The sequence below is a fragment of the Hermetia illucens genome, chromosome 6, assembly GCF_905115235.1.
Source record: "Hermetia illucens chromosome 6, iHerIll2.2.curated.20191125, whole genome shotgun sequence".
Taxonomy (NCBI): domain Eukaryota; kingdom Metazoa; phylum Arthropoda; class Insecta; order Diptera; family Stratiomyidae; genus Hermetia; species Hermetia illucens.
The window spans coordinates 4,200,070-4,225,982 of record NC_051854.1 but is presented as its reverse complement, the minus strand read 5'-3'; the positions used below and the strand labels follow the sequence as shown (position 1 = coordinate 4,225,982).

Genomic DNA, 25,913 nt, shown 5'->3' with positions numbered 1-25,913 from the left:
TGTTCAGTACTCGATCATAAATATATGGTTGCCACTATCGTCTATACGCGGGATACCACATGAAACAGCGGCAATTTTTGAAATGGTTGTAGGTCCCTCCAGGATTTCCCAAAAAACTACACTAATTTTCAATCATTATCAATCCGAGCATAATGGATTCTTCTGTGTGACTTAGCCAATCATGGCTTTGTAGCCCTTTCTTAATATAACACCAACCAAGTTCTGTGAAAGAATCTAGCCTGTACACTAGGCATAGGTTGATTCGACATCGCCCGGTACTGATGGTATCCCGGCAAAAGTATATAAACTGGTGTTTCACAATAGTATAAACTTACTGGTACTCGCGTTCAACGCTTGCTTGAAGGAGGACGTTTTTCCTTTCCGCTGGAAAATGTCGCGCTTATCAACAATGGAAAAAGAAACCATACCGACCGCTGGCACGACCGGGAAAGTGCTCAAATAGCTCATCAGGATTCGACTCACTGAAGTAGTACTTGCTTGCGGAGAGTTATCCTTAAGAAAGTTTGGTTCTAGAACGGGGAGGTCCACGTGCAATGCTGTTGTGGAGGTCATTGAAACGGTTCATTGAGCTGAGCCACACAGCAGCTTATTTCGACTGTTGGTCACGTTCGATATCAGAAATACCTTTTTCTCCAAGATGATCAGATCTCTGATTTTCACTCCCTGTTTTATGAAAAGCCAGAGGACGAGCGGAGGATAACTATTACGTTTTGAGCATTTCCTACGACAGTCTGTTTAGACTCGACATGTTAGAAGAGTCACGCCTGATCAGTTATGTCGCGGCACTTGTCGTCAGAAGCACTATTGAGCAGATGCAAATCACGGGGCAAATGAAAGATGATTTCTCATGCCCGCAGCTTTGCGTCCGATAAAAAACTGAAATAGTCATCTCGATAAAAAAAGGAATTTCGAGACCCACGTTCAATATCGAGCAGCGAGTCGACTGAGTCAAAACCAACGATCCATTAGCTTCGGATCATGCTCGACTCGAAGATGAGCTTCTCGGAATAAATCAAAACTCCAGCTGGAGTCCCGGCCTTAAATTGGCCAATGACAAGGAAACATCTTTTTATGTGTTCAACGCAGCCCGCTCTACTCTTCAGCGCGGAGCTATGAGCTGATGCTCTTTGCAATGAGGCGTATCGTATACGTTTGGCTATCGCACTGTTTCAGAATCGGAAATGATCCTCGTTGCCCTTCCTCCTAAGGGACGTAAAGTCATCTACAAGCGCAAGGGAGAATATTCAACGGACTTGATTGCTTGTAAACGTATGTTGAATGTTGAAAAGAAAATTGAGCTCGATCATTGGGGACCGTTGGTAAAGGCTATCTTCAACTTACAATTCCCTTCCCCCTTCTCTCCTCCCGCTGATGAAGGCTCCCTAAGCCGAAAAAGCGAGAAGGGTGGCCCAAAAAAATGTCTGAAAGGATTCCAGAGTAGTTCTCTGATAACGGGAAGGTGTTTAGTTGGTACTCCGAAGGCATACCAGTCCGGGAGTCTAACACTCTGTGCATGAACGCATTCAACTACCCTACCCAAAAAAAAAATCGAGATTAGTTGACGCGAGAGTACCTCAATAACATGGCGGAGATGTGACATTTACTTCTTCCCTAAATACATTTTTTTCAAACAATAACGAAAAATGGAAACATCCCTTGCTACAAGTTAAAGTTAAATTCAAAAATCTTCCTTATTCAAGAAAGGTTTGCTGAGCCTTTTTGTTTTTTTCGTCGCGAAATATGAAAGAAATTAGGTTACTTCTTACCCATAAAGAGATCTCATACCACCCACAGTAAACGCAGATGTAATCAGAGCAAGTTAAAATCTTAATTCCTGTGTACCTAGGAGCTCTGGCCGCGATATGCGCACAACCTCAGCCATAATGAAACTCCCGACCGCAAAATAACCGAGCTTAGAGCAAATCATATAGGAATTATTCTGAAACAGATGCTATTACAGGATCACCACGGGTCCCATAGTACCAGATAACCCCCGGTGAGGCTTCATGGCAAGAACCACTTCAGAGGAGTCCCTTGCAGAATCGGGTCTGATCGCCGGCCTCAAGTACGCGGGGGCGATCTACCCTGGAATAGTAAATTAGAGTTAAATTTACTTTGGTTATTTGAACGGCATTCCTTGGCTCAATCTGAAGAGATTCCACAAAAAATAAGGATATTCATGGTTGGTATGACATTGAGCTTATCCTCAAAAGCTACAAGGATATGCTAATCCAAAACTAATCCAGACGAGCTAACTTCGTTGGCGAACAGGATAAAGAAGGAAAGAAAAACAAGAAAAAAGAGGGAAAGGCAGTTCCTGAAATTTGCGAATTATTGAAGCTCAAATTGAGTAAAAACCACGAAAGAAGGAAAAAATGCAGGCAAAGTATTCTGTTAAGATTGAGGCGGCATAGTCATCGTCTACTGAAAAAATGCCATTCGAATAGTCTGCCGTTTACAGGATACTCCTGACTCATGTGCCATACTTGAATAAAAAAAATTGTTAAAACTGTCATCGATGAACATGCCTAGATTATATAGATTAATTTCAGGCGAAGCAAGATAGCCCTTCGTAAGAAAACTTTTTGAATGTCCGTTTGGGTTTCGTTTCTAAAAGTTTCGAGTTGACAGCGATTGATATCGTGAAAAAAATCCTTTTGACCTTGGAGGGAAGTTTGGCTTTCTTCCAACTGGGTCTCAACATATGAAGAAAGGAGAGCCTCAAATGGAAATCAACCGAAAGTCCCTTCTTTATCTCTCTGGGCACGAAATTAGAAGAAGCGCATAGTTATGATTGTGGCAAAAATTTATAGCTTTGATGGTGGTCATGAAGGTCTCCGCAACCAAGAAATTACTTAAAAGTAGTTCAGATGATAAGGATGACAAAGCCCTCATGTTAACTAACAATCACGTGCAAACGTGTCAGCTAGATACACAGCAAATCTGTCTCCAGATGGGTTGGCACTAGTAGTTAGGTATTTCCCTTGACAAACAACAACAATTGTAAGAAATCCTGGGATCAGCATGATTTTCGACTGGTGCGCAAACAATAAGGCACTGCTATCAAATATGTCTACCGCAGACCAGGCACTACGATTAAATCTTGAGCAAGAATTGGAAGGCCAAATAGAATCCCTGGGGCTCTTCTGGGTACCTAAGCCAGGCGAATTCCAAATCAAGTGCCCAGATTTCGAAACGTGCAATACTAGCAGATATCACTCGCTCTTTTGATCCGTTACAGTAATGGCTAAAATATTACTCCAAACTCCAAATTTACTGCAAACGAACTTCCTCAGGAGTTGTGCCTCGTATGGTCGAAATATCGAGCTAATCTTCAACAGTTAAGCAAGATTGAGATACCATAACATATGCTCGTAAACAGGGTACCACAGAATGTACAATTACATGCGTTTGCAGATACCTCGGAAACGATTTACGGCGCAGTATCTGTCACTCTATCCCAAACTAGAGCTGTAGAATGTTAGCACTTCTCATATTTCGCTCATTCACAAATCTAATTCTACTTTTGCTGTTGATTACGATGTCACCTTTTTAATTAGATGTTTGTTACTGACCAGTTGAAACCCGAATGACTTTATGGCAATGACGAGGCGACGTAAGCTGCGGAAAACACAAACTTCTTATCACTGCTACCCAAGACCACGTTTCCACTTCGCATGACCAAGCAAGATGTTATCAGAGGCCACTTTGCCATTTAGATTACCCATCCCGATCGCAATGCAATCTATAAAAATCAGCGCTTAGACCGCATTGAACTGGTCATAGAAAGGGGTGAAGAACTGTGTACTATTAAGAGCTTCCTCGTACTAGACCTATATCGGTTCCCAGGACACGAGATTCACGGTAACCTCTGACAAGGTTTCTAGGGTAAGTAGGTATCAATGTCCGCTCCGAGGAGCTCAATTAGTGCGATGGTACCCCGTTTTGATGGTACAAACTCCTAAAGATATAACTACTGTAGTAAGAGCAGGGGGTGCAGAGGCTACACAGGTTAGATCTTCAGAGCCAACTCATAGCACTCACAAAGGAAAAAATTCTTCCATCTTGCAACTCGGGATCTCTTTGAGTTCCTTAAAGAATGGTTAACCTAGTGTCCGCCGCGTGGGTCTAGCTAAAGCTGGTTGACAATACTGGAAGTAATTATATTATGACCTACTGTACGTCACAATGGGTTGGGGGAAAGAAGATGAAGAGGTAATTAGCTTGAGAACCTGCCCAGTCAGGGATCAGTTCGCTCCGGGCAGTGATTGCGCCAGTATCAACAGCTTTGCAAAACCCGACTGAAAGCCGTTAGTCAGTCATACAACTGTAAAGTCGAATGCGTCATTAAATCGAATTTAATTTCTCTTTAATTTTTTAATTTTATTTTTGAAGCCGATGATGACGTGCCTGAATGACGTATTAGGGATTTCCCTTAAAAAACAAGGCAACAATGAGGAAGTCAAAGTGGAAACGATACTTGCTTTCTTAGTTACTGATAGTATAGTCCACAAAGGATTTGTATGTCCAAGACAAACAACAGTTCCGACTTGACCCCAATGCATTCCTTTTTGAATTTGAGGGAATATGAAATCGGCGGAAGTCGCCGAGGCATTGAAGGAATATATCTAGAGAAAATGTGGGGGTGCAAGGTGAGAATACTTCGGAGGCTTCTAAACAACTATTATATTTCCATAACGTGAAATGTTGTTTTTAAGAAGTTTTTTTATGAACACATCGTACACCTCAGTTTCAGTGAAGCTCGAAGACTGCTTCAAACGCTAATGAGAGTTCTATGGATTGTGACTAAATTATTTTTGATCCATTGTTAAAATTGATGTTGTAATAGAAGGGAGGATGAGACAGATACTTTGGGCCAATTGCATCCCTTTTTCAAGTCGTTATTTTTTCCCATTTAATTTTTATGAGATTGTACTTCAGTTTCACTATCATTACACATAATGCCGCTGTCGGTGCGCTTCCCTACATACACGAGGAGAGCAATCAGACCCGAGTCTGCAAGGACTGATCTGAAGTGGCTCTTGCAAGAAGCTTCACAGGAGGTTATCTGGTACCATGGGAACCGGGATCGTCCTCTGAGAGCATATGCTCCAGGGGAGTTCCTGGAGGATATCCTCTCGGCCTGATTATTTTCAGTTGACTTCCTTGTGGGAGTTTTATGGTGGTTGTGGTTATGCCTACACCGCGGGCAAAGCTTCCTAGAGCTCAAGTACATCTCGGTTACCGTAGCCCTTAATTGCGGCAGTAGTGTTAGATAGACCTTGCATCTACTGGTGTGAATGCTAAACCAGTACTGCTGTGCCACTCATGGCAGGGCTTTGATCGTGGTCTCCGAATCAATCCGCCTCCAAAGAGGACCGTGGGGTTATGCCTACACGGCAAGTTCTCCCGTTAAACCCCCAGGACCTTCATGTCGGTATGCCAACAACAGCGAAATAGCACAAATATGTACGAAAACATCGATGACGAAAGGGACTTTCACGTGAAACAACAAGATTGAGAGGTTGATGTTGAAACAGCTAGGCCAATGCGTACCAGCGTACCAATGAAAATTGGAATCCAGAGCCACTTGCTAGTGGTAGATGCGGTCAATCATCATAAAGAATAAGGACATAGGTCTCTAGAAGTCATGTTAGTATATGCTGTTAAAAATCCCTTTAATCTACATGCCATACGTTTTAGACTTGCATCTTCCAATGGGTAATCGCGAAACTATGTGATAAGTCCTTAGAATTTAATAACATATCATGAAATATAAATAAAAGCGGAAAATATTAAATTAGTTTCTTTTTTCTTTTAATAAATTATGTTCCTACACGGGACAAAGCATTGAGGTATTGTATATAATCAATCAAGGAAGGATGGGGAGATGGTTGGGTTCAAGGAAAATAAGACGAAAAATCTGGAACGCATATCCCACAAGGAGTAACCTATTCTAAATTTCAAAAAGGATCTCCTAAATTTCTTTCTATGTACATATCCCCACTCCGCTCTCATCTCAAAATTTACATTACCATATCTACTTAAATAGTCGTTACAAACTACAACGGAGGTATATACATATATCTGTTCACATTCATAGCTAAATATAAGGAATTAGTATCTTTTATCTTTTTTCTCTTCCCTTCCGATCTATCCAAAAAATAAAAATGGTCGTCTAGCCCAATGTGGTACTAAAGCACGTTGTACAATTCCAAAAAGTGGAAATTGCCTATTTACTATTGGTTCAGATGTTTGCTGTTGGGGAAGTGCCTGAGGAGGTCGTTCTGTTGTTGATAACGGGACTATTATTGGATCAGATCGAATTTCCTGAAAACATAGTAAAAATAGTAATTGAAATTGTCTATTGTGTAAATTATACACTAATTTCTCAACACTGTGCCTCGTCCCAATCCAAAAATAATAGCGCAGTTAAACAACGGTGAGCCAGCAAATGAGGTGCTTGGTTTTAAAAAAAATAATTAAATTTAAGCTAATCGTAAGATATTGCATGTAAATTTAGAAAATTTTCAACTATGTACATTTATTAATTCTATTTACATTTAACGTTTAATAATAATCGATTGCACAACAACCCAGTTTGAACCTAGGATTCTAAGTAATGTATATTAGACCACTCAATTCTAGACTCTACCAATATAGTACGGAGCCAATGTGGATAACACTCCGGTCCCTGGTGACCTTCACACTGATTTGGCTCAAGTACTCATTCATCTTCATCGACGGCGCAACACCCGGTATCCGGTCTAGGCTGCCTTAATTAGGAACTCCAGACATCCCGGTTTTGGGCCGAGGTCCACCGATTCGATATCCCTAAAGGCTGCCTGGCGTCTTGACCTACGCCATCGCTCCATTTCAGGCAGGGTCTGCCTCGTCTTTTATTATACCATAGATGTTGCCGTTGTAGACTTTTCGGGCTAGTCACCCTCATCCATACGGATAAGGTGACCCACCCACCCCATCCTTTTGAGCCTGATTTGATCAACAACCAGACAGTCGTGGTATCGCTCATAGACTTCGTCGTTATATAGGCTATCGAATCATCCATCCCCATGTAGATGCCAAAAATTCTTCTGAGGATTCTTCTCTCGAACGCGGCCAAGAGTTCGTGGTTTCTTCTCAACATTACTCTGGATATATTCCTATGCCAGACATGATATATCTAAAAGTTTCCACTTTGTCCAAAACAAGATCTAAAATGAATAATGCATAGAGTGGTACCGAGCTTCGTATTACTGATAGCGGTAGCTCCTCTACCTTTACATTGAAGCCGAGAAAATCTGTCCGACATACGTTTTTTCGGTGTTTATTTTCAGTCCTTCTTTTCGAAATCCAGAATTATTTGATGAAAGACCTTAACTTGTTGAGAGAGTGAAAGATGTAATCAGCGGCAGGCCAAAGCAGAGAGAGAAATATTAAGGAAAACCATAAATGGTCTCCTGAATTGATAGATGGTCGTTCAACCACGTAATAGGGCGGTTCAATTTTCGAACAATGCGCAATCGATTCACAAATGAAGCAGACGCTGTCAGCATATATCCTCGCTTTATCCAAAAGGCTTACTACTAAAGAACACATTGTTTTACCTTTGGTATATTGATTGGTGATATAGAAGGATATCAAATTCCCTTCTCCCATTTTAAACATAATAACTGTTTAAGTTGTGCTACCTACTGCGATTTTCCAACCGAGATTGAGCGAGGGGATCTTCTGCTTGTTCCCTTACCCTTGCGGGGTTGAGGTTGGAAGTTAAAACCAACCCATCATGAAAATAACCGCTCTTGAAGGTGCTATGACTTTGTGAGGGGGCGGACTGCTACAATTCTTCAAAGGCATTAGAATGGGGGACCTTCCTCATATCCTCCTCATCCTCCGGTCCAGCATCAAGTGGATGCGGACTTAGAACTCCCCAATTCCTACAAAAGAAACTCCTCATCCTCTCTTCTTCCCGGGGTAGGGTCGAAAATTCAAACTTTACCATAATGATATCAGAAACTTCGACTTTGAGGAGCCATTACTTTTTAAGGCCGCGGCCAGTCGCGGTCCAACCACGTAAATAGAGCGGTTAGGCTACCGAACAGTGGATATTCTCAAAAACGAAATTGACGCCGTTGAGTTAGCTGGTCCTATCTATTTATACCATCATTTAAAAGGGCTAAAGAAAAGGAAGAAATATTGGATTCATCCTTTACTCCAAACTCGTCACGAAACTGGTTCATTTGCAATTAATCTTCAAGAACTGATAAAACCTGAGGATACATTTTTTTAATTATGTGAAAATGAGTGTTGCATCATTTGGTGAATTACTGCAGAAATTATCTGAAGACATTAAACGACAAGGGACAAAATTTCGTGAGTGTATCGACTATAAATTTCTTCGTGTCGAAATTCATGCCTGCGAAGTATGTCTGTACACTATAACTAGCGATTAGCCGCGCATTACAAATGCCTGGTGTGGACAGTCAAGTTGGCGGCTAACCGCAGGTCGGGCCGAAGCTCTCCATTGAATCCCCGATTTTGAAATTTCGTTGCGATGTAGTGCGTATAAGTATGGGCGGTTACTTATTAAAATCAAAAAGCGTCTGGCCGCGCAATTAACCGCAATTGCGTATGAACCCTTATTCTAAACTCTGCACCCAACCAATTAGGATCACTTCACCCTAGTGCCGGCATTCAGACTACGCTATACTAAGCCAATCAGTATTATGAATAAGTGCCAAAGTAGATAACCAACTTTGGGAGCATATGATCTAAGGTTACGAGCAAAGGATTTAGGGCCGATTTCTAGGTATCTCAATACAATTTTAAAAACAAACTCCAATATTTAGCCACTACGAACTATTACCACAATGTCGTCCGTCCTGTCGCGCTCTATGGTTCTGAGTGTTGGCTGACTATAAAATGCAATGAACGGCGTCTTGCGGGAATGGAGGCGAAGATGTTGCGTTTGAATAGTTGTGGGACACTTTTTGATCATATCCGAAATGAAGCTATCCGCGATCGATATAGGGTTGCACCGATCGTGGAAAAACTGCGAGAGAGGTGTCTTCGATGGTATAGCGACATAATTTGCGCTAACAAGAATTCACTTGCCAAGATTGGTCTGAACATCGAAGTACATGGTAAACGACTGAAAGGCCGGCCAAAGCAACGGCGGCTTGATACGCTAGATGGGGATTTAAAAGCCTGGAGATTGTATCCAGATCAGGCATTTTATACGACAATCCGACCCGCTTGTGAACGTGACAAAGGCTGAAGGAAAAAAAGAAGAGGACGAACGCTTATTTAAATGCATTGATACAGCGTTTGATATGAAGAAGACCTTGAAATCAGATAGCCGCTTCTATAATTTCAATGTATCTAGACTTTCGCGGCAGCCAATCAAATCAATTATTCCTGATCTTTCTCAACGTGAAAATCGACTATCTTCCCAAGGAGCTTAACTCATATTCAATTCACTATAGAAATGAAATCCAACCACCAAGTAGAATACTTAAAAACACCGGTCATATGGATTAGAGAACAAAATTAAGACCCCCTTAAAAACACAGTTAATAGCACGCCTTGAACTATGTCGAGCAGTTTTACTGAGGGACTTGATGAATAAAACCCTGCAGGCAAACGGATGATCACAACTTAGACCATTTTATTGGAGCGAGTATACAATTGTCCTAAATTGGCTTCAAAGTCCAGTATCCTTCGTAGCCAATCGAGTGAGACAGATCGAGTTTGACGTTGATCTAAAACAAACAAGACAAACAGGAAGTCTAATTCTACGGATATCGCATCACGTGGAACACTCTCCATTCTTCTCAATAATAACAAATTGTGGAGGAATGGTCTCAAATGGTTAAGCGAGCTCAATAGCGAATGGCCGAAAAGAAGTGTAACTACCGAAAATGGTGCAGCTGATATTAAAGTGAAAACCAGCAGGACCTGTCTTGTATTAAAGGCAAACGTAGCCTGGTCAAACGGGGGATAAAATTAAAATGGCATCAGAAAAAAACCCATATCTCATACGGGCATCCCAGAGGACAAAAAATGAATAACGTTTATAATCTAGTATTTAGAGCATTTACAGTGACTGAGATGACCACAAAAGCAAGCAATTTCGAATACTAATGAAGAATGATTCCCCGAAAAAAGATATTAAACGCTTTGTGTGTAATCCCAAAAGGAGGAGCTTACGGCCCAGAAAAGTGAGAGGTACTTTCTCTGCAATTGGTTCCACTCGCCATAAAGTGGATATTGGATTCATGCTCCGTCAATTTCAAACAAAAATTATTTCAGCTTCGGCAGGTATTGGATAGAAATACTTCGCGGTTTTTTCTGTGGATACTATTCTCACCCATGATGTGTTTGCGGAGTAATAAAAAGAAGCCAAATAAATCTGTTAACCACTTCGGTCACGCCACTCCCAGGGCCTCTGCGCTTAATGAAACCGTAGTCGTCTGTTAAAAATTTTTTTAACCTGGGTGTCAGCCTAAACAGAGAGAGCTCACGGACCAAAGAAGTGAGAGGCAGTTTCTTTCCAATTGGTCAGGCGGATTCAGGGCTCCCTCCCCAAACAAAAATTAAACGTCTCATACAGGTCCTAATCAATACGACCAAAAAAACAACATAGCATGCAGCATAGAACCCTATTTTCAACCAACTATGTGCAATTGAGATCGGAAAAAGGTTGGAGAAAAGAAAGAAAGAATGTAATATATAATTGAAAACAAGACAGCCCTTTGACAAGATTAAAATCCCAACCAAGGAGCGCCCCTTCAAAAAGGGTTGACCGTAGAGACAATTTGCATCTGCCTAACCAGCAATTCTTTGAATAAAAAACGATTTAGGAGGGTGCCTATAATATATTTTATGGCATTCTAAAAGATGTTGCGCTTTGAGTAATTTAAGAATTGACTCAAAGAATTCCCACTTGTCTAAAAATTGAAGGGTGAACCCGGCAAAATTTGCAACTAACATACCTATGAGATGGAACCTAACAATACACCTAAATTCCTCCTTGCTTATCGTAAAAGGTGACTACTATAGGGGATAAAAATATTTACCCTACCAACCTGCGAATTGCGAAACTAAAACGTTACCAAAACGCCAACGACGCCTCGGATAGCGATTGAGCTCACGGTCTCTGAAATGTGCGGACGGTCCTCGACAACGGTATCGAGGGTCCGCAAAATGCTTACTTTCTCCAACTTGAGCGGGAAATCCAACGATATAAGCTGGACATTCAGGACCTGAGTGAAGTAAAATGGTGGGACTCCGGAGAGTACTCCTCTCACTCGTAGGGTAATATCCTTTTTCACTGTGGAAAGTCAAGTGGTAGCAAACGCAAATCCGATGTCGGATTGTTATTGACTGTTACCGTGAGGTTCGCTCACCTCTCTCTCGGTTTCTGACAGGAGTTTAACTGAAAAATTCCGGCCCAGGTTAAGAAGCATCACTGAATGCTAAGGTGAACTCTGAAAGAGAGAAATACGGTCTCGGCCGCTATAGCAATAATGGTAGGAAGTTTTCGGGTTTCTACAACTTCCACTGCCCCCCGTTGATGGCATTAAGGTCAGTTGGGTTTCAACTAACGGACATAGTACGAAACACCACATTGAGCATTTTGCGACCACCAGTAGATTTAGGAGTTGGCTGCCCAGTTATTGCAACGTATGGATACGGACTGCTCTTCCAAACAGAAAAGAAATCATCTCGACCATCAGTGCACTCAAACAGAGTAAAGGTGCTGGACTTGACGGTCTCCCCGCAGAGTTATTCATTCCTACACCTTCAGATTCTGTAGGTCTTTTACTTCTACTCGTACCAAAATCCTGTCAATCGGAGATCTTTCCCAAAGAGTAGAAGAAAGAAATGATCGTTAGAATTCCACGCAACAATTGGACGGTTATCTGCGTAGTAACTAAAATAATTCTGGAATGTAACATATCGAAAGCTTGATCGACAGATAGCAGGCTGCTTTCTGCTCTTCATCCTCCAGCATCGGCCACATCAACACTCTATGCTCTTCATCAATTTCGAGAAAACTTTCGAGAGCGTGGATAGGGAGTGTATCGAGAGTCCTCTACGCAGGAACATCATACCGAAAAAACTAATAGTTATTATCAGAGCGGCAAATTATGGTGCAAAACATCTCGTGCTATATCAAGGGACAATTTCAAAAGGCTTTGACGTCCAAAGCAGAGTTGCTTCACACACCCAGGCTACGCTGATGACATCTGCTTGTTCTCTCACCAAGTGATGGACCTTGGTCAAATGGTTCTGGAATATGAAAGGCAGGCAAGTAGAGTTCTAGGAATCCTAGTTCTGTTGTTGTTCGACGTATTAGCAATACTAGATCCGCTCTCGCTGCCTTGTTAAAAATCTGGACACTGGACCAAGATCAAGTTGAAACTGTTCTGTGTTAATGTTTTTGCAGTGTTGCTATATGGGAGTAGCGTGGTTCCTAGCCTTCGTCAACACCTATTTTCGGAGTACGCTGGACTGACACTGTTAGAAAATGAATGACAACCACATGCTGCTCAATGATGCCTCCAATAAGAACTAAATCCTCGGCCACGCCATTCGGCAGTCGGAAAAGTGTTATGATTACAATAATAAAAATAATAGTAACAAATAAATTCCAATTAAGGCCTTTAAGCATTTCAAAACACTTCATAACCGTTACGGCACACTAGGATGCAATACGGTTAGCAATGCTCTCGCTCGGGGCAGAGAGAGAGTCTGTCTATCTTACTGGAGTTACTCGAAAACACTGAAGCTGTTGCCAGAGGAAATAAGCAGTTTCTGAAACCCTACACATGTTGTGATTTGGCAGTTTTTGACCGAGGTTGAGAGGCTCCTCATATATGCGAAAAGTAGGTGGACATTTATTTGCACAAAATATTGTCACCCAAAGTATCAAAGGAATGACTTCGATTAAAACTATTTCCAATTTAAATGAAAAATAAAGAAGTTACGACTTAAAATATATGTACATAAAATAAATCAGGGTCAGTAAAAGACCCTGAGCAAAATCAGGACGATGGGTCCACGTTAAACCTAGGTGTGCGTGATAGCTAGACTATCCACTCAAATAAGATTAATAATAATATCATACCATATTTTAGCAAGTCATTCAGAAATTCCAAATTTTTCCCAGTAGGGCTAAAATTTCACAATAATATAGACCAAATTTTCATATTTCGTTAACAGTTGCTAAGTCTAATTAACTGAAGAGTGGCTGAAAGGGATCACCAAGAGTAAGCGTTCTTGAGAGTTGTAGGTTTTTTGATGGGGGACTACATGATTTTTACCTTTTTTCTTTTATTTAACTTTTTTTACTTTTTCTTCCTTTTTAGTAAATAACTTTGCACAGAAAGTTTTTACAATTTTAATAGTTTTAATTTTAAAGTATCTGAATGGCTTTACTTCGTGTTGAGACTTATCTAAATCGCATGAAGCAAGAAGTAAACCCCATCCGCAGAAATAGACACAGCGCCATCATACCGTCCTTCTAGGTCGCTTTAATTTAGACGCGAATTCAGTCAAATGATAGGAAATTACAAAACTATAAACTTGTGGTGCAACTTTCGCAAAGCTGCACTTTTTTAAAGATTTCCTACATGGTTTGAAATAATGCGGGAACGCTTGAATTTTTAAAGCCTTTAAAATATTTACAGCACAGTAATAATAGGGAAATGGAAGGATACAGTAAAAGCGTCTTAAAAATACCACCACAATTAGGATAACATGCAAACAAGATGCAAATTGTTAAGAAAGTGATAGAAAGCAACAAGCAACCATCACCATAAACCAAAGAAAATAAAAGAGAAAATATTACTCTCGATGTTGTAGATTGAATTTGTGGTGTGACTTGTACTGGTCGTCGTGATGGATCTGGTGGACTAACCTGTTCAGTGATTTGACTTTGATCACCTACACAAGAACAAATAAAAGTAGGACAAAAACAAATAGACATCACACTATAAAACTGTAAAGGAAAACCAATTTCAAGCACTCACCCCTGTTAATATCACCATCAAGTCCATTTCCACTGATAACATTGAACTGATGATCTCTTAAATATTCTTCAAATCTGCGATGATATTCGCCGGTTGGATCCCAGCGTTCTCTAAGAGCTAGATATTGTTTGGGATAGTCGTAGTACAGTTTTGTAATTACTTTGAGGGCACCCTCTTTTTGATTAGGCCAGCATCGACTGCATTTGGTTCTTAGGGCTTCTGGAAGGATTCCTGAAAAGAAAAGATATATTTTGGATTATATGGTGAAGAAAAGAAGAAGGGCAAAGAAAAACATAAATAAATCGGTGTCAGACTACTATATATCCGTAATTGATTATTACCATTTCAGTTCCTTCCTGATTAACATTCAGAATTTTAGCTACACTTACCTTTCTCACGGTCTTCATCCCTTACAGGCCTACAAAACAAAAAACCTAAACGTCCTAGCTGGTAGCGACGCTAACTTCACCACAGAGAATCAGATCTAAAAATTGTAGGCATGAACGGCATGAATTTTAATTTACGAGGCTCCTGTCAAAAAATTTCGTTGGCAGAGCACTAGACATAGGCATTGCTAAGCCTGAAACTAATTAACCACAAAAGTTATCCCGTGTAAAGGCGTTCCTGCTCCCTTCTTGGCTAGTAAGTCCGCAGCCTCGTTGCCTTCCAACTATCCAGACCGTGAGAATAGCAATGTTCCTCCCCCTCTAGTTCCCTTGGAGATTAAAGGAGGCACATCTGTCTGGAATATGCTAGTGTACCTGCCCATTGGCTCGAAGTACATTTTTTGTTTTGACCAATAACACCGGCATTGGCGCTGCCTCTGCTATGAGGGATCAGTCAGTGTAATCAGTTGCTGATTTAAGCCGTATGTCGCAGCCACGCTTTCCCAGTTTACCTTGTTGCTTCCATGTGTTTCAAACTTCTTAGCAAAGTGAAACCTCGTTGTCATGTTATCCCTTGGTATCAGTAATTCGGGATACCGTCTAGAAAGAATATCAACCTTCCTTCGGTTTAGGCAGCTCCTCGCCCTACTGATACTCCTAACCATCCTGAATATTGCCCTCCTTGCCTTCATCTGTATGTACAGATGGAGAGGGGTTAATCACAGAGAAGCCTGCAGGGATGCCGTTGGGCATGTCCTCATTGCCCTACTGAAACACACGTAAGACAGTCTTTTGAGCTTGTGTAATTCTCTGGCTTGTGTGCTGAGTTCGGTTCTTTCTGCCCAATCATAGAGCCAAGGCAACTTCATTCCTTTCAGTATGAATATTGGGAATATTAAAGAGCAATTTCGTTTTATAGATATGTATAAAGGGTTGGTTACTGAATGTCTTCTTTGTACAGATGACTTTAGTTTGGACCAGCTTGTTTGTTTGCTCTTCTTTTTCCCTGGAGTTCATCAAGTCGCCTTGACATCACCAAGAAGATTTGTCATTATGAGTATTGGCGCCTTAGTCTCCTTAATATCTTTTATAATACGCTTCAATATTTAAATGTTAATCGGTTTGATCAGCTTTTTATGCAGTATTATTATGCGACCTCCCCAATTATGTGACCAACTTATTCATTCACCATTCCATGGTAAGGAAAATTGCATCAGCGCTCAAGGATAGCGCCCCAATCGTATCTGATTGCAGTCACATAAACGTTCTGCCGTTACTTTGCATCCATTTGAAAACTATCTCAAGACCATTATGCACCATTAACATTTTTACTTTTTCTCCGTAACTAAATTAGATAAATCTTTAATGAATTTTGTTTGATTTATTGATCCGCTCCATGCACCCAATTTGAGTGAAAGAAAAACTTCAAATGAAACTGACTGAAAGCGAAAGTGCAACAGCGCAGAAAAAAGCTTTTATTTGCATGTTTACAACTAAATTTGCATTAATTATGAATATTATTATTGTTATTTCTTTTTTCCATTTGGGATGGTAAACAGAAGACGAACGTGTTTTTTTCTCATACTTGAGTTCATATTGTTTGAATTCGTGACATTTTTATTAAATATTCGTCGGGCAGAAGACTTTCGCAGAATTACGTGGCTTTGTGCGGTAGATGTTAAATTTGCGGTTGGTTACATTCATATAGTGTAAGAACAAATTATTTGAATGGTTTTAATAGGCAATTTGGACATCCGTTTGTGCCATTGATGAGATTTTGATGGGTTTTCTTGGGAGTCATTGCTCTGATAATGATTTAATTTTATAGTTCATGAAAGAAATGAATCATTATATGATTTAGAACGGTGTGAGCATAATGATATTGGGTGGTTTATAAATTAGTCAATTTACTTATGAAAAGAATCAGAAGCCATCAAATATAATTCTAAAATAATATTTCTAGCGCGTCTTTAATATTGATATTATTGGAATATTAATTTTGAAATTCAAAGACCTGATTTTTTCTCTTTTCCGAAGTATTTATGATAATAGTCTGCATTTTTTCAAAACCCAAACAATAATATATAAGATAAATACCATTGCGATTATTATAAATCAAAACCGTCTCCTTAAAACTTGATTCATTATTATGCATTATATTCTGCTCAAACATAAATACTTGAACATCTTCAACCTAATCTAAACTATAAATCAATCTTTCTGATTTATTTTCCTGAAAACATCAAATAAACTTATTTTTCACGCATATACATGTTAATAACAGTTTATGTCAAATGTGTTTAATTTAAACAATTCAACCAGAGCTATAACACTTTTATACCAAACTATATGACCTTGAACGTTCTCATCTCAAGTAAATTTATCGAGTCAAGTGAGCATTGAAAGTGTGCTACTAGACATAATTTTTTAAGTTCATAGTTTGCTAAAAAACCTATCTACATGTGCATTATGTATAGCACGTATGTATCCATTTACAAGAATTTCTGTAGATGTTAAGCCAACTGTGTCATAAACCCACCCAAATGCCCTTGCGCGCAATCGCACTGAATAATATCTTATGCATACGAAATTTATCGCCGCCGGCCTGGAATAATGACATCAACAATGTATTTATAAACATGAATACGTGAAGAAGATACACGCAACATTCAACAAACTGTTGCATTAATTAGAATATCAGTTAATCAAACTCATTCATCAAAATCAAAATTCCATTCATGAAAATCTATGCAGATGAGACCGACATGATTCTTTTTTATGCAGTCATGAAAAAAGTATCTTCTTAAGAACATGAAGAATCAAATACATTTATGCAGACTTAAGTGTTTACTTCTCCAGGCAAAAATGCTATTAATTTAATTTATGTTTACTGAAAAATACATATTATGGAAAATTAATAATCAATTGTGTAAATGAAGAATGATCTCGCTAAACTTTTAATTTTCCGCGAACATCGTATAATAATTCCAGATGAAAAATATGGTTTTAATTTGCAAATTTTAAAAATGAATAAAGATGATGTGTACATTCTTAACTCACGCAAATGTTAATATTATCTGACTGAATTCATTGACTAATGCTAATTCTCAATGTGTTTGCACGAATACATAAGTTTATATTCATATTTTTGTATTGTCCATGATATAAAGGAAAGGGAACTTCACTATGATGGAGTCCTTTAGTATATGACACTGAAAATGATAAGTCTAGCGAGAATGATTCGTGAGGGACAGAAGTAGAGAAGGGCGAACTATATTGATTTTATTTATATAGCAAATCTTGGAATATAAACCCAGAATAATATTATTTTTATTTCTCCAACCGTGACCCTAACGATCCGTGCGAAATTGTCTATAATAATGTATGATACTTCCTATCAAATTCTATTCTATGATATTGCAAAATTTTCGGATCTAGGATGAACTTAAGGGGGGTTGCAGTAAATTTTCAAAATTTAAATCAAATCTAAAGTAATTGCCCCCTTCCAGACTCCACCCCTTTGCAACCAATGTCAAAACTAATATCGAAAAGATTCCCGGGGAAGCGCATCAAATCCATTGCTTGAATTGAGAAGACAACCCAGATGATCACAACTAGCATGAGAGAAGTTTTCGGAGAAAGCTGTCCACTCAAGATGGCAAAGAAGTTTGAAACATCGGATTTGGCAAAACAGAGGAGAATGACAAGGATGCTCCTCAATCGTACTCTGAAGTGTGATTCAGCCACTAGCTGGATTCGCTTTAAAGAGGCACAGAAGGCTCTAAAGAAGACCATAAAATCAGCTAAATGATCATCATGGAGACGCTTTTGCGAAGAACTCTCTTGGAGCAACCTCAACGCTGAAACGGATTCTGGTTAAAGAACGTAGCCAGAAACTGGGTTATTTACGTTTACAGAACGGCAAGTACACAAAAAGCGATGAAGAAACGGCAAACCATTTGTTTGAAGTGCTCTTTGCAGGCAGCATCCAAAATTTAATGTCGGGGCCAAAAGGTGGATACAACCCTCTACCGAGAGACTGGAATCTGGCATGCAAAAATCACTGGAGCGAGTAAAATGGGCATTTAACTCATTCCATAGTCATAAGTCTGCAGGTCCGGATGGCATCATCCCTGCCCTAGTAATAGAGAGAATGGATGCTCTGGGTCTACATATTCGGAATATATATGGTGCATGCCTATCACATGCTTATATTCCGATTAAGTGTCGTGATGTAAAGGCGATATTTATTCCCAAATCAGGGAAACGCACCTACACAGACGCAAAAAGCTTCCAACCGATCAGTCTAATGTCCTTTCTAATAAAAGGACAAGAAAGACTAGTAGATCGGTTCATAAGGGATACACACATTCCTAAATGGCCACTTCACCACAAACAACACGCCTACCAGAAAAGCAAATCCACGGAGACAGCATTCCATGAACTCATGGCACAAATTGAAAAGGCGATGTCCGAAAAAGAATACGCCTTAGGAAGGAGCCTTCAATTATGCCTCATTCGCGGCAATTTATGATGCGGGAATCGAACCGCAGCATTGCGAGCGCAATGCTGACCACATTGCCTCCTAGTGTACCGTTACGGTCTTGAATGAAGTGCTCTAAGACACTTCAAGGCCCTGATCCAATATGGATTGTTGCGCCAACGATTATTATTATTATTAATCGAACCGCTGCAAAACAGTTGGATCCTTCACATGCTAGCGTGGAGGAAAATCTACATATTGGTCGGCCAGAAGTCTATAGGAGCAGAATGTCTCAGGGGCTGCCCACAGGGAGGGGTTCTCTCTACTGTTATGGCTCTTGGTAACGGATACCATGATGTGGCTCCTGGAGAACAACAATTCTTCGTGCAAGCATTTGCGGACGACCTAGCCGTAATAATTACCGTTTGCGGACACAGTATGTGACCGCTTGAATGCAACCCTGCATGAAAACCACAGTTGGTGCCTCCGCTAGGAATTCTGGACTGGTTATGTTCACTAGAAACATCAGGTGGGGCAGCTATACGCTACCCACCTTAGCAGAGGCGGAAATCCAGCTGGCACAAACAGTCAAGTATTTAGGAGTACATTTCGACTCCAAATTAACGTGGAAGCACCATATCCAGGAACAATATCAGAAATCCTGCAGATTGCTCTGGTGCTGTAGGAATGCGTAGGTAAAACCTGGGAACTTCTACCAACACGGATATACTGGATGTATACACCCATAATAAAACCCATTTTGGTGTATGCATGCATCGTCTGGTGGCCGAGACTGAACATTGCTAACAGCACGAAGTTGCTAACGCGGGAAACAGACATAAATGAAAAGGCTGCGGTGTGGGATTGAGGTAATCGACTCGTGCAGTAAGCAATGTAGCATCGCCAACACGATTTTGTGAGAGTTAAAATCGATAACCTCTACATTTACAGCTGTTAAGCTGGTCCAAGTATGACGGTATCAGAACACTGCAACATGCTAGATAGACTAGCAAGAAACGCCAAAGATAACAACCCTAAAAATTATTCCTGGCGGCTTCAACACTTGGGCAATCGAGTTGGGAAACCGGGAAACAAATGAAAGGGCAAGAATCTTACTCGAAGTTTTCTCGTGCCTAAACGTCACCCTGGTAAATATCGGCAACGTAAACACTTTTAGGCGTGGCGAACCAGGCTCCGTCGTGAATCTTTCTTTGGTAAGTGATTCGCTAGTCAAGCATCTAAACTGGCATGTTAGCGAAGAATATAAGACTAGCGACCACCAGGTCATATACATTACTATCGATATGGGACCCAGAACAATAAATCCTCACCTGAAGAAACGAGAAACAGGTTGGTCATCAAGAGCACTTGACAGGGATATATTGCTGGAGGTATTACATTCGAGCACTGAGTTCACTGAAATGGCCATAGAAACAGCATCACAGCAGCTATACCGAGCGTGTGACGCTTCCATATCACGACGTGCACACTGTCGGAAGCGCAACGCTAACTACTGATGGAACGTTGAAATAGCGAAGTGCCGTATGGAATGCCTGAAGTCCAGAAGGTGAAGTTAACGCCGAAGAAACACGCGAAAGTATGACCAAGGGTATCTAGAATTCTAGAATAAAACAGTCACACAAAAAGTTGCAGTAGGCCATCAGGAGAAGTAAAAATTATTGCTTATTGGCCTTGTGATGAGGCAGACTCCGATTTATGGAGAGACGCGTACAAGTCGGGTATCTAAGACAAAAGGTCCCCTCCTATTATGTGCCCCAGATTATTGAAGGAGATAGTTTCCACATTATCCCCCCAACATCCGGAAACTACTTGCCCAATGATGCCAATGCATATCGAGAACATCCCTCTAACAACCACAGACGAAGTCTTGGACGCAGTGAAAAGGGTTCGGGATGCCGCAACCCCCGGCATTGATCGACTCCTAAAAGAAGGATCATTTCACACAGAGTGGAAAATATAAAAGCTTGTATTGATCCCGAAGACAGGTAAAAGACAATAGGCAAGGTCCTCGAGAGGGTTATCTATATGCGGCTATCTCCAATAATTGATAGTGGCGGTTATTTATTAAATAGGCAATTTACCTTGCAGAACTGCGCACTGGTGACTCTCGACGTCAGGAATACGTTTAATTCTGCTAGATGGAAGCATATCATCGAAGCGCTCGTCGCGGTACGAACGCCAAAATATATATTAAATATAATCTTCGAAAACTTCCGACAGCGGAAGCTACTTTACCATTCGGATGAAGGATAGAAAAAGGCAGTACATACAGTACACAGATGTAAATACAGATATAAACACGTATTTGAATAAAATAAGTTACAAATTTAAAATCGGGATACTCGCCTAAATCTTTCGTTTTACGGACGACGGCGGCGCGCGACACGTGAGAGTTAATTAAACCATATAATTTCCTGGAGATTTTGTAAGATAATTACTATTGCAACCACAACCAATCTACAGAACATTCTCGTACATAAGAATCTCATAGATTTCCATTTAGTTTCCATTCTTTACATAACCAGAAGAACTTTTCAGAGTTTCATTGGCGAATTTTTCGATGCTTGCTTTTGTCATCCCCTTTCTTTTGTAATAAACAATTTAACAATAAAATCTTAGATATTGATAACTATCCAACGCTCTTCTTCAAAACACTCAGAATCCTCCAGGTATTCAAGTAAACTCATTTAAAGTAATTTGAATAATGTCCACACTCTTTTTTAAACTACGTAAGCTTTCCTAGAAACACAATTCAAACAATAGCAACGGTCAAAAACGTCGAAGAAAACAAATAAACCACACAAATATCTAGAACGAATAGTAATTAGTTAGGCAGAATGTTAGTTATCCCTCTTACTATGCTTGAATAGTTAGTTCAAATTTACAAATAGTAACAGCACCAGTCAATTATAAAAGAACAAATAGATTTAAGATATTTTTGAAAAACTTTTTCGAAGTCTGGCCTCTGTTGGGTTGGCCGTAATGGTATAATTCTTAAGAATACATTCCACGGATATTTTTCTTGGTATGTATGATATATAAATTATTTATAAATTATGCCCGTTTCTTTTCAGGGCAAAGAACTTCTATGTTTTTTTGAGATATGTAGTATACTTCTTAGCATTGAATTTCTTTTAACATGTTAGAGAAAGTTAGATGAATTCTTTAACTGTCATACGGTAAATTTTCATAGAAACATGTATGCCCCGAAGTAATTATTAAAAAGTGTCACCAGAAAAGATAGATAATATGTTAGAACAAAACAGTTTTTTTAAAAAAAGGAACACAGCAAATTATTGTCTGCATTTTAGCGTGGAGCACAAAAAACTTATACAAGATGTTGAGTAAATTGCTATAACGGTAGTATAGCAGTTTCTTGTAATATTTAATATGAATTATACCCATCCCAGGAAAGGCAATTAAAACAAAAATTATGACCTCTCAAAGGAAGAATACATCACTGTAGTGTTACTGACCTCAAACTGCGTTGAAATATTTGCAAACTTATCTCCCTTAAAAAAAGTTATTGTTCCTTCCTTAGTTAATTGCCAGATGTTTGGAATAATCATTTAACAAGAATATCTAAAAATCTCAACAAAGTTTCAGCAAGTGATGTTCCAATTTTTTACTCCAAGCGACTTTCAAGCTTTTCTCAAGTTGGGAAATTCACAAATTAAGGAAGAAAGGAGCAGTACCTACGGAAAATTTGCTTGAAATGAACCATATGTCCCTAACTTTCTGATAAAACCAATATCAGAAACTATACGAAAACAATTGAATTCAGAGGAGTCTGCACGCTTTCCTGTGCCCGGACCTAGGTTCCAGCGACCTAGTCGTGGTTAAGCTGGAGCAGGCGGGGATAGAGAACATGTATATTTCCTCGACTTACATGGCTCATGACCGATCAGCTCCGCCAAAAGAACTACAACATTTGACGAACACCATAGCAACGAAGAAAGCCAACCTGTTGATAACTGCGATGCTAATGCAAGGCATACGCTTTGGGGCAGCTCCGAAATCAAAGAAAGAGGTGAGCCATTCCTTTATTTTATTATTACTTCAAATCTATCGGTGTGTAAAAGGGGCAGTACACCAACCTTCCATTTCCCCTGCTCGGAGAACTGTGATGATTGGGAGGAGGTCCTTGATATCATCCTAATAACCGACAATGGGATTTTTAGGGTGGAGGACTGGAGAGTGTCTGACCAGAGATCCTTCTCTAATCACAGTTGGATACTCTCCAGTCTAAATCTCGCCGCAGAGGTCTCCAAACCCTTTAAAGATCCCAGGAGGATCGACTGGAGAAAGTTTGGTCAGGTAATTAAAAACAAACTCTCCGGTGCGCAAATTGGTAAGATTGGCACGACAGACGAACGTCGGGACTCTGGAGGAGGCATTCGATACTGCCTTTAAAGTCTCGTGCCCTAGTAAGTGCAGTGAAAAGACCCTGCCACCGTGGTGGAATGAAGATTTCTCTAGCCTCAGGAAGCTGACCAGAGAACTTTTCAACATCTGCTACAGGCAAAAATACTGGCAGCCATACACGGACTGCCGGAAGAAGTACAAGTCGGCCAACAGGACCGCCAATAGGCGGTCTTGGCTGGACTATTGTCAGAACATCGAAAGCACAAGTGAATCCGCAAGGCTCAATAAGATTCTGTCGAAAGAACATAAGAGCCCATCCTGGACGGAATCTTCTAGCGAAACCTTGCAGCTGCTGGTTCAAACGTACTTTCCCTCCAGCAAGGAGGAAGGTGAGTCACAACCTTGCTTGGAGGGTTTGCGGCATCCCCAGCTGTGTAAGACTATCAAATCGGTAATTACCGAGGATAGGATCGGCTGGGCTATAAACAGCTTCTCCGCATACAAATCTCCAAGCCCAGATGGCATAATGCCAGTCATGCTACAAAAGCAGCAAGAAAGGGTTGCGCCGTGGCTTGTTGAGATTTACCGGAGCTGCATCTGTTTAGGATACGTACCGCAGGCGCGGTCATAAGTCCGCGAAGGACTTTCGACCAATCAGTCTGACCTCTTTCGTGCTGAAGACCCTAGAACGCGTCCTGGACATTCACTTAAGGACGATTATGGAGAGAACGCCTTTCTCTCAGCATGCCTACCTCAAAGGAAAATCCACAGAAACCGCCCTCCATGAGGTAATTGGCACGGTTGAGCGGTCGCTCCAGTACAAGCAGTATACCCTAGCTGCCGTCTTGGATATAGAGGGAGCTTTAAACAACGTCAGTACCAACGCCATCAAGGAAGCCTTGACCGGTATTGGATTGGAAGGGTATCTCAGGCATTGCATTATATTCATGCTGAGTACCAGGATAATCCAGTTGGATCTGGGAGGCAACCACTTGACCAGAACGCCCCAGGTGGCGCCATCTGACCGGTGCTCTGGTTAATAGTAATGGATAAAATTTTACGTACATTGGACAGCAGCGGGGTGAAGGTGGTGGCGTATGCCGACGACTTGGTGATATTAGTATCAGGGATGTTTCTGTCCATAATGAGTGACATCATGGAAGGAGCGTTGCGAAAGGTGTGCCGGTGGGCTGGAAGATGCGGACTCAGCATAAACCCAACCAAAACGCAACTGATGCTATTCACCACCAAGGCAAGGATACCTGAATTCCATCTACCACGGCTGAATGAACAAAGATTGGTTCTTTCCTCTAATGTAAATTATCTGGGTGTAATCCTGGATCCTAAGATAAATTGGAGATTGAACATAGAACTAAGGGTTAAGAAGGCCTGTGTAGCCTTCTATGCCTGAAAGAAAACCTTTGCAAAGAAATGCGGTCTTCGGCCGAGGATGGTTCTCTGGATGTACACCGCTGTAGTGCGTCAGATCCTAACGTACGGCTCTATTGTATGGTGACAGGCTTTAAAGAAAAACTACAATAGAAAGAAGCTTAATAGGATTCAAAAAACCGCGTATGCAGGTGCTACTGGGGCTCTGAGATACTCCTGCATCTCCTCCCCCTAGACCTCCACATTAAATACGTTGCAGCGTGCAGTGCCGTCAGACTACGTGGGTCCGGATGCTGGGCAGCGAAGTCCTATGGCCACAGCCACATCCTAGATGAAATACCTCGGGAAATCTGGGCATCCCCCACGGACTATGTCACACACAAGCTGAAATTCATAAGAAACATTGCTGTGGACCTTCCAACCAGGGCAAAGTGGAAGACCGGCGGCGTGTTGTAAGACTATGATACAGTATTCTTTACGGACGGATCAAAGATGGCCTATGGAGTCGGCGCGGGAGTTTTCTCGAATACACACGGTGTATCCAAGTCGTATTGTCTCCCAGGTTTCGCCAATGTATTTCAGGCGGAAGTACTGGCGATATTGGAAGTCTGTCGATGGCTGGAGCGTGATTCGAGCCCCAAGCGTAACATAGCCATTCTGACCGACAGCCAAGTGGACATCAAGGTTTTGCACTCAAGATTACGGCGGTCTGCACGGGGCACTGGCCCATAGGGGACCATGCCGCTAGGTTCGGCATACCCTACAACACGCATTGCCGAAGCCGCGGAGAAGGAAGGGAAACCCTCATGCACTTTCTCTGCGATTGCCTAGCTCTGGCTAGAGTCAGACTGCGGACATTGGGTTAACCATTCTTTGGGGACCTCAGAGAGATTTCTAGCTGCAGGGTGGAAGAGCTGCTTTCCTTCGTGAATGCTACGGGCTGGCTCTGAAGTTTCGAACCGGCTGGACTATGTCTCCCTGTTCCCATAACAACAGTCACGGTCTTAGGAGTTTGTGGCATCAAAACGGCGCACCAAAGCGCTAATTGGGCTCCTCGGAGCGGCCACTGATACTTACCTACCTACCCAGTTATAAAAGTATGGAGCTTGTGAGATACAATTAGGATAAATTATATCACAACAAAGTGACAAAAAGTTGCCAAAATAAGATTAAAATGTCCATGTCCCGTACGTACCTAAATTGTGATCCTCG

At 40.9% G+C, this 25,913-nt stretch overlaps 1 protein-coding gene across 4 annotated transcripts in view; it reads right to left on the bottom strand.

Moving 5' to 3' along the window:
* LOC119659567 overlaps window positions 1–25,913 on the bottom strand; it is an 89,513-nt gene that overhangs the window by 2,897 nt on the left and 60,703 nt on the right. For 3 of the 4 annotated variants that reach the window (XM_038067716.1, XM_038067719.1, XM_038067718.1), the window contains exons 4-5: window positions 14,058–14,288; window positions 13,877–13,971 (exon numbers count right to left, since the gene is read on the bottom strand). In XM_038067716.1, coding sequence (XP_037923644.1) covers window positions 13,877–13,971; window positions 14,058–14,288 — 326 coding nt within the window. The remainder of the gene's footprint in view (window positions 1–13,876; window positions 13,972–14,057; window positions 14,289–25,913) is intronic. The other variant, XM_038067720.1, reaches the window with a different exon arrangement.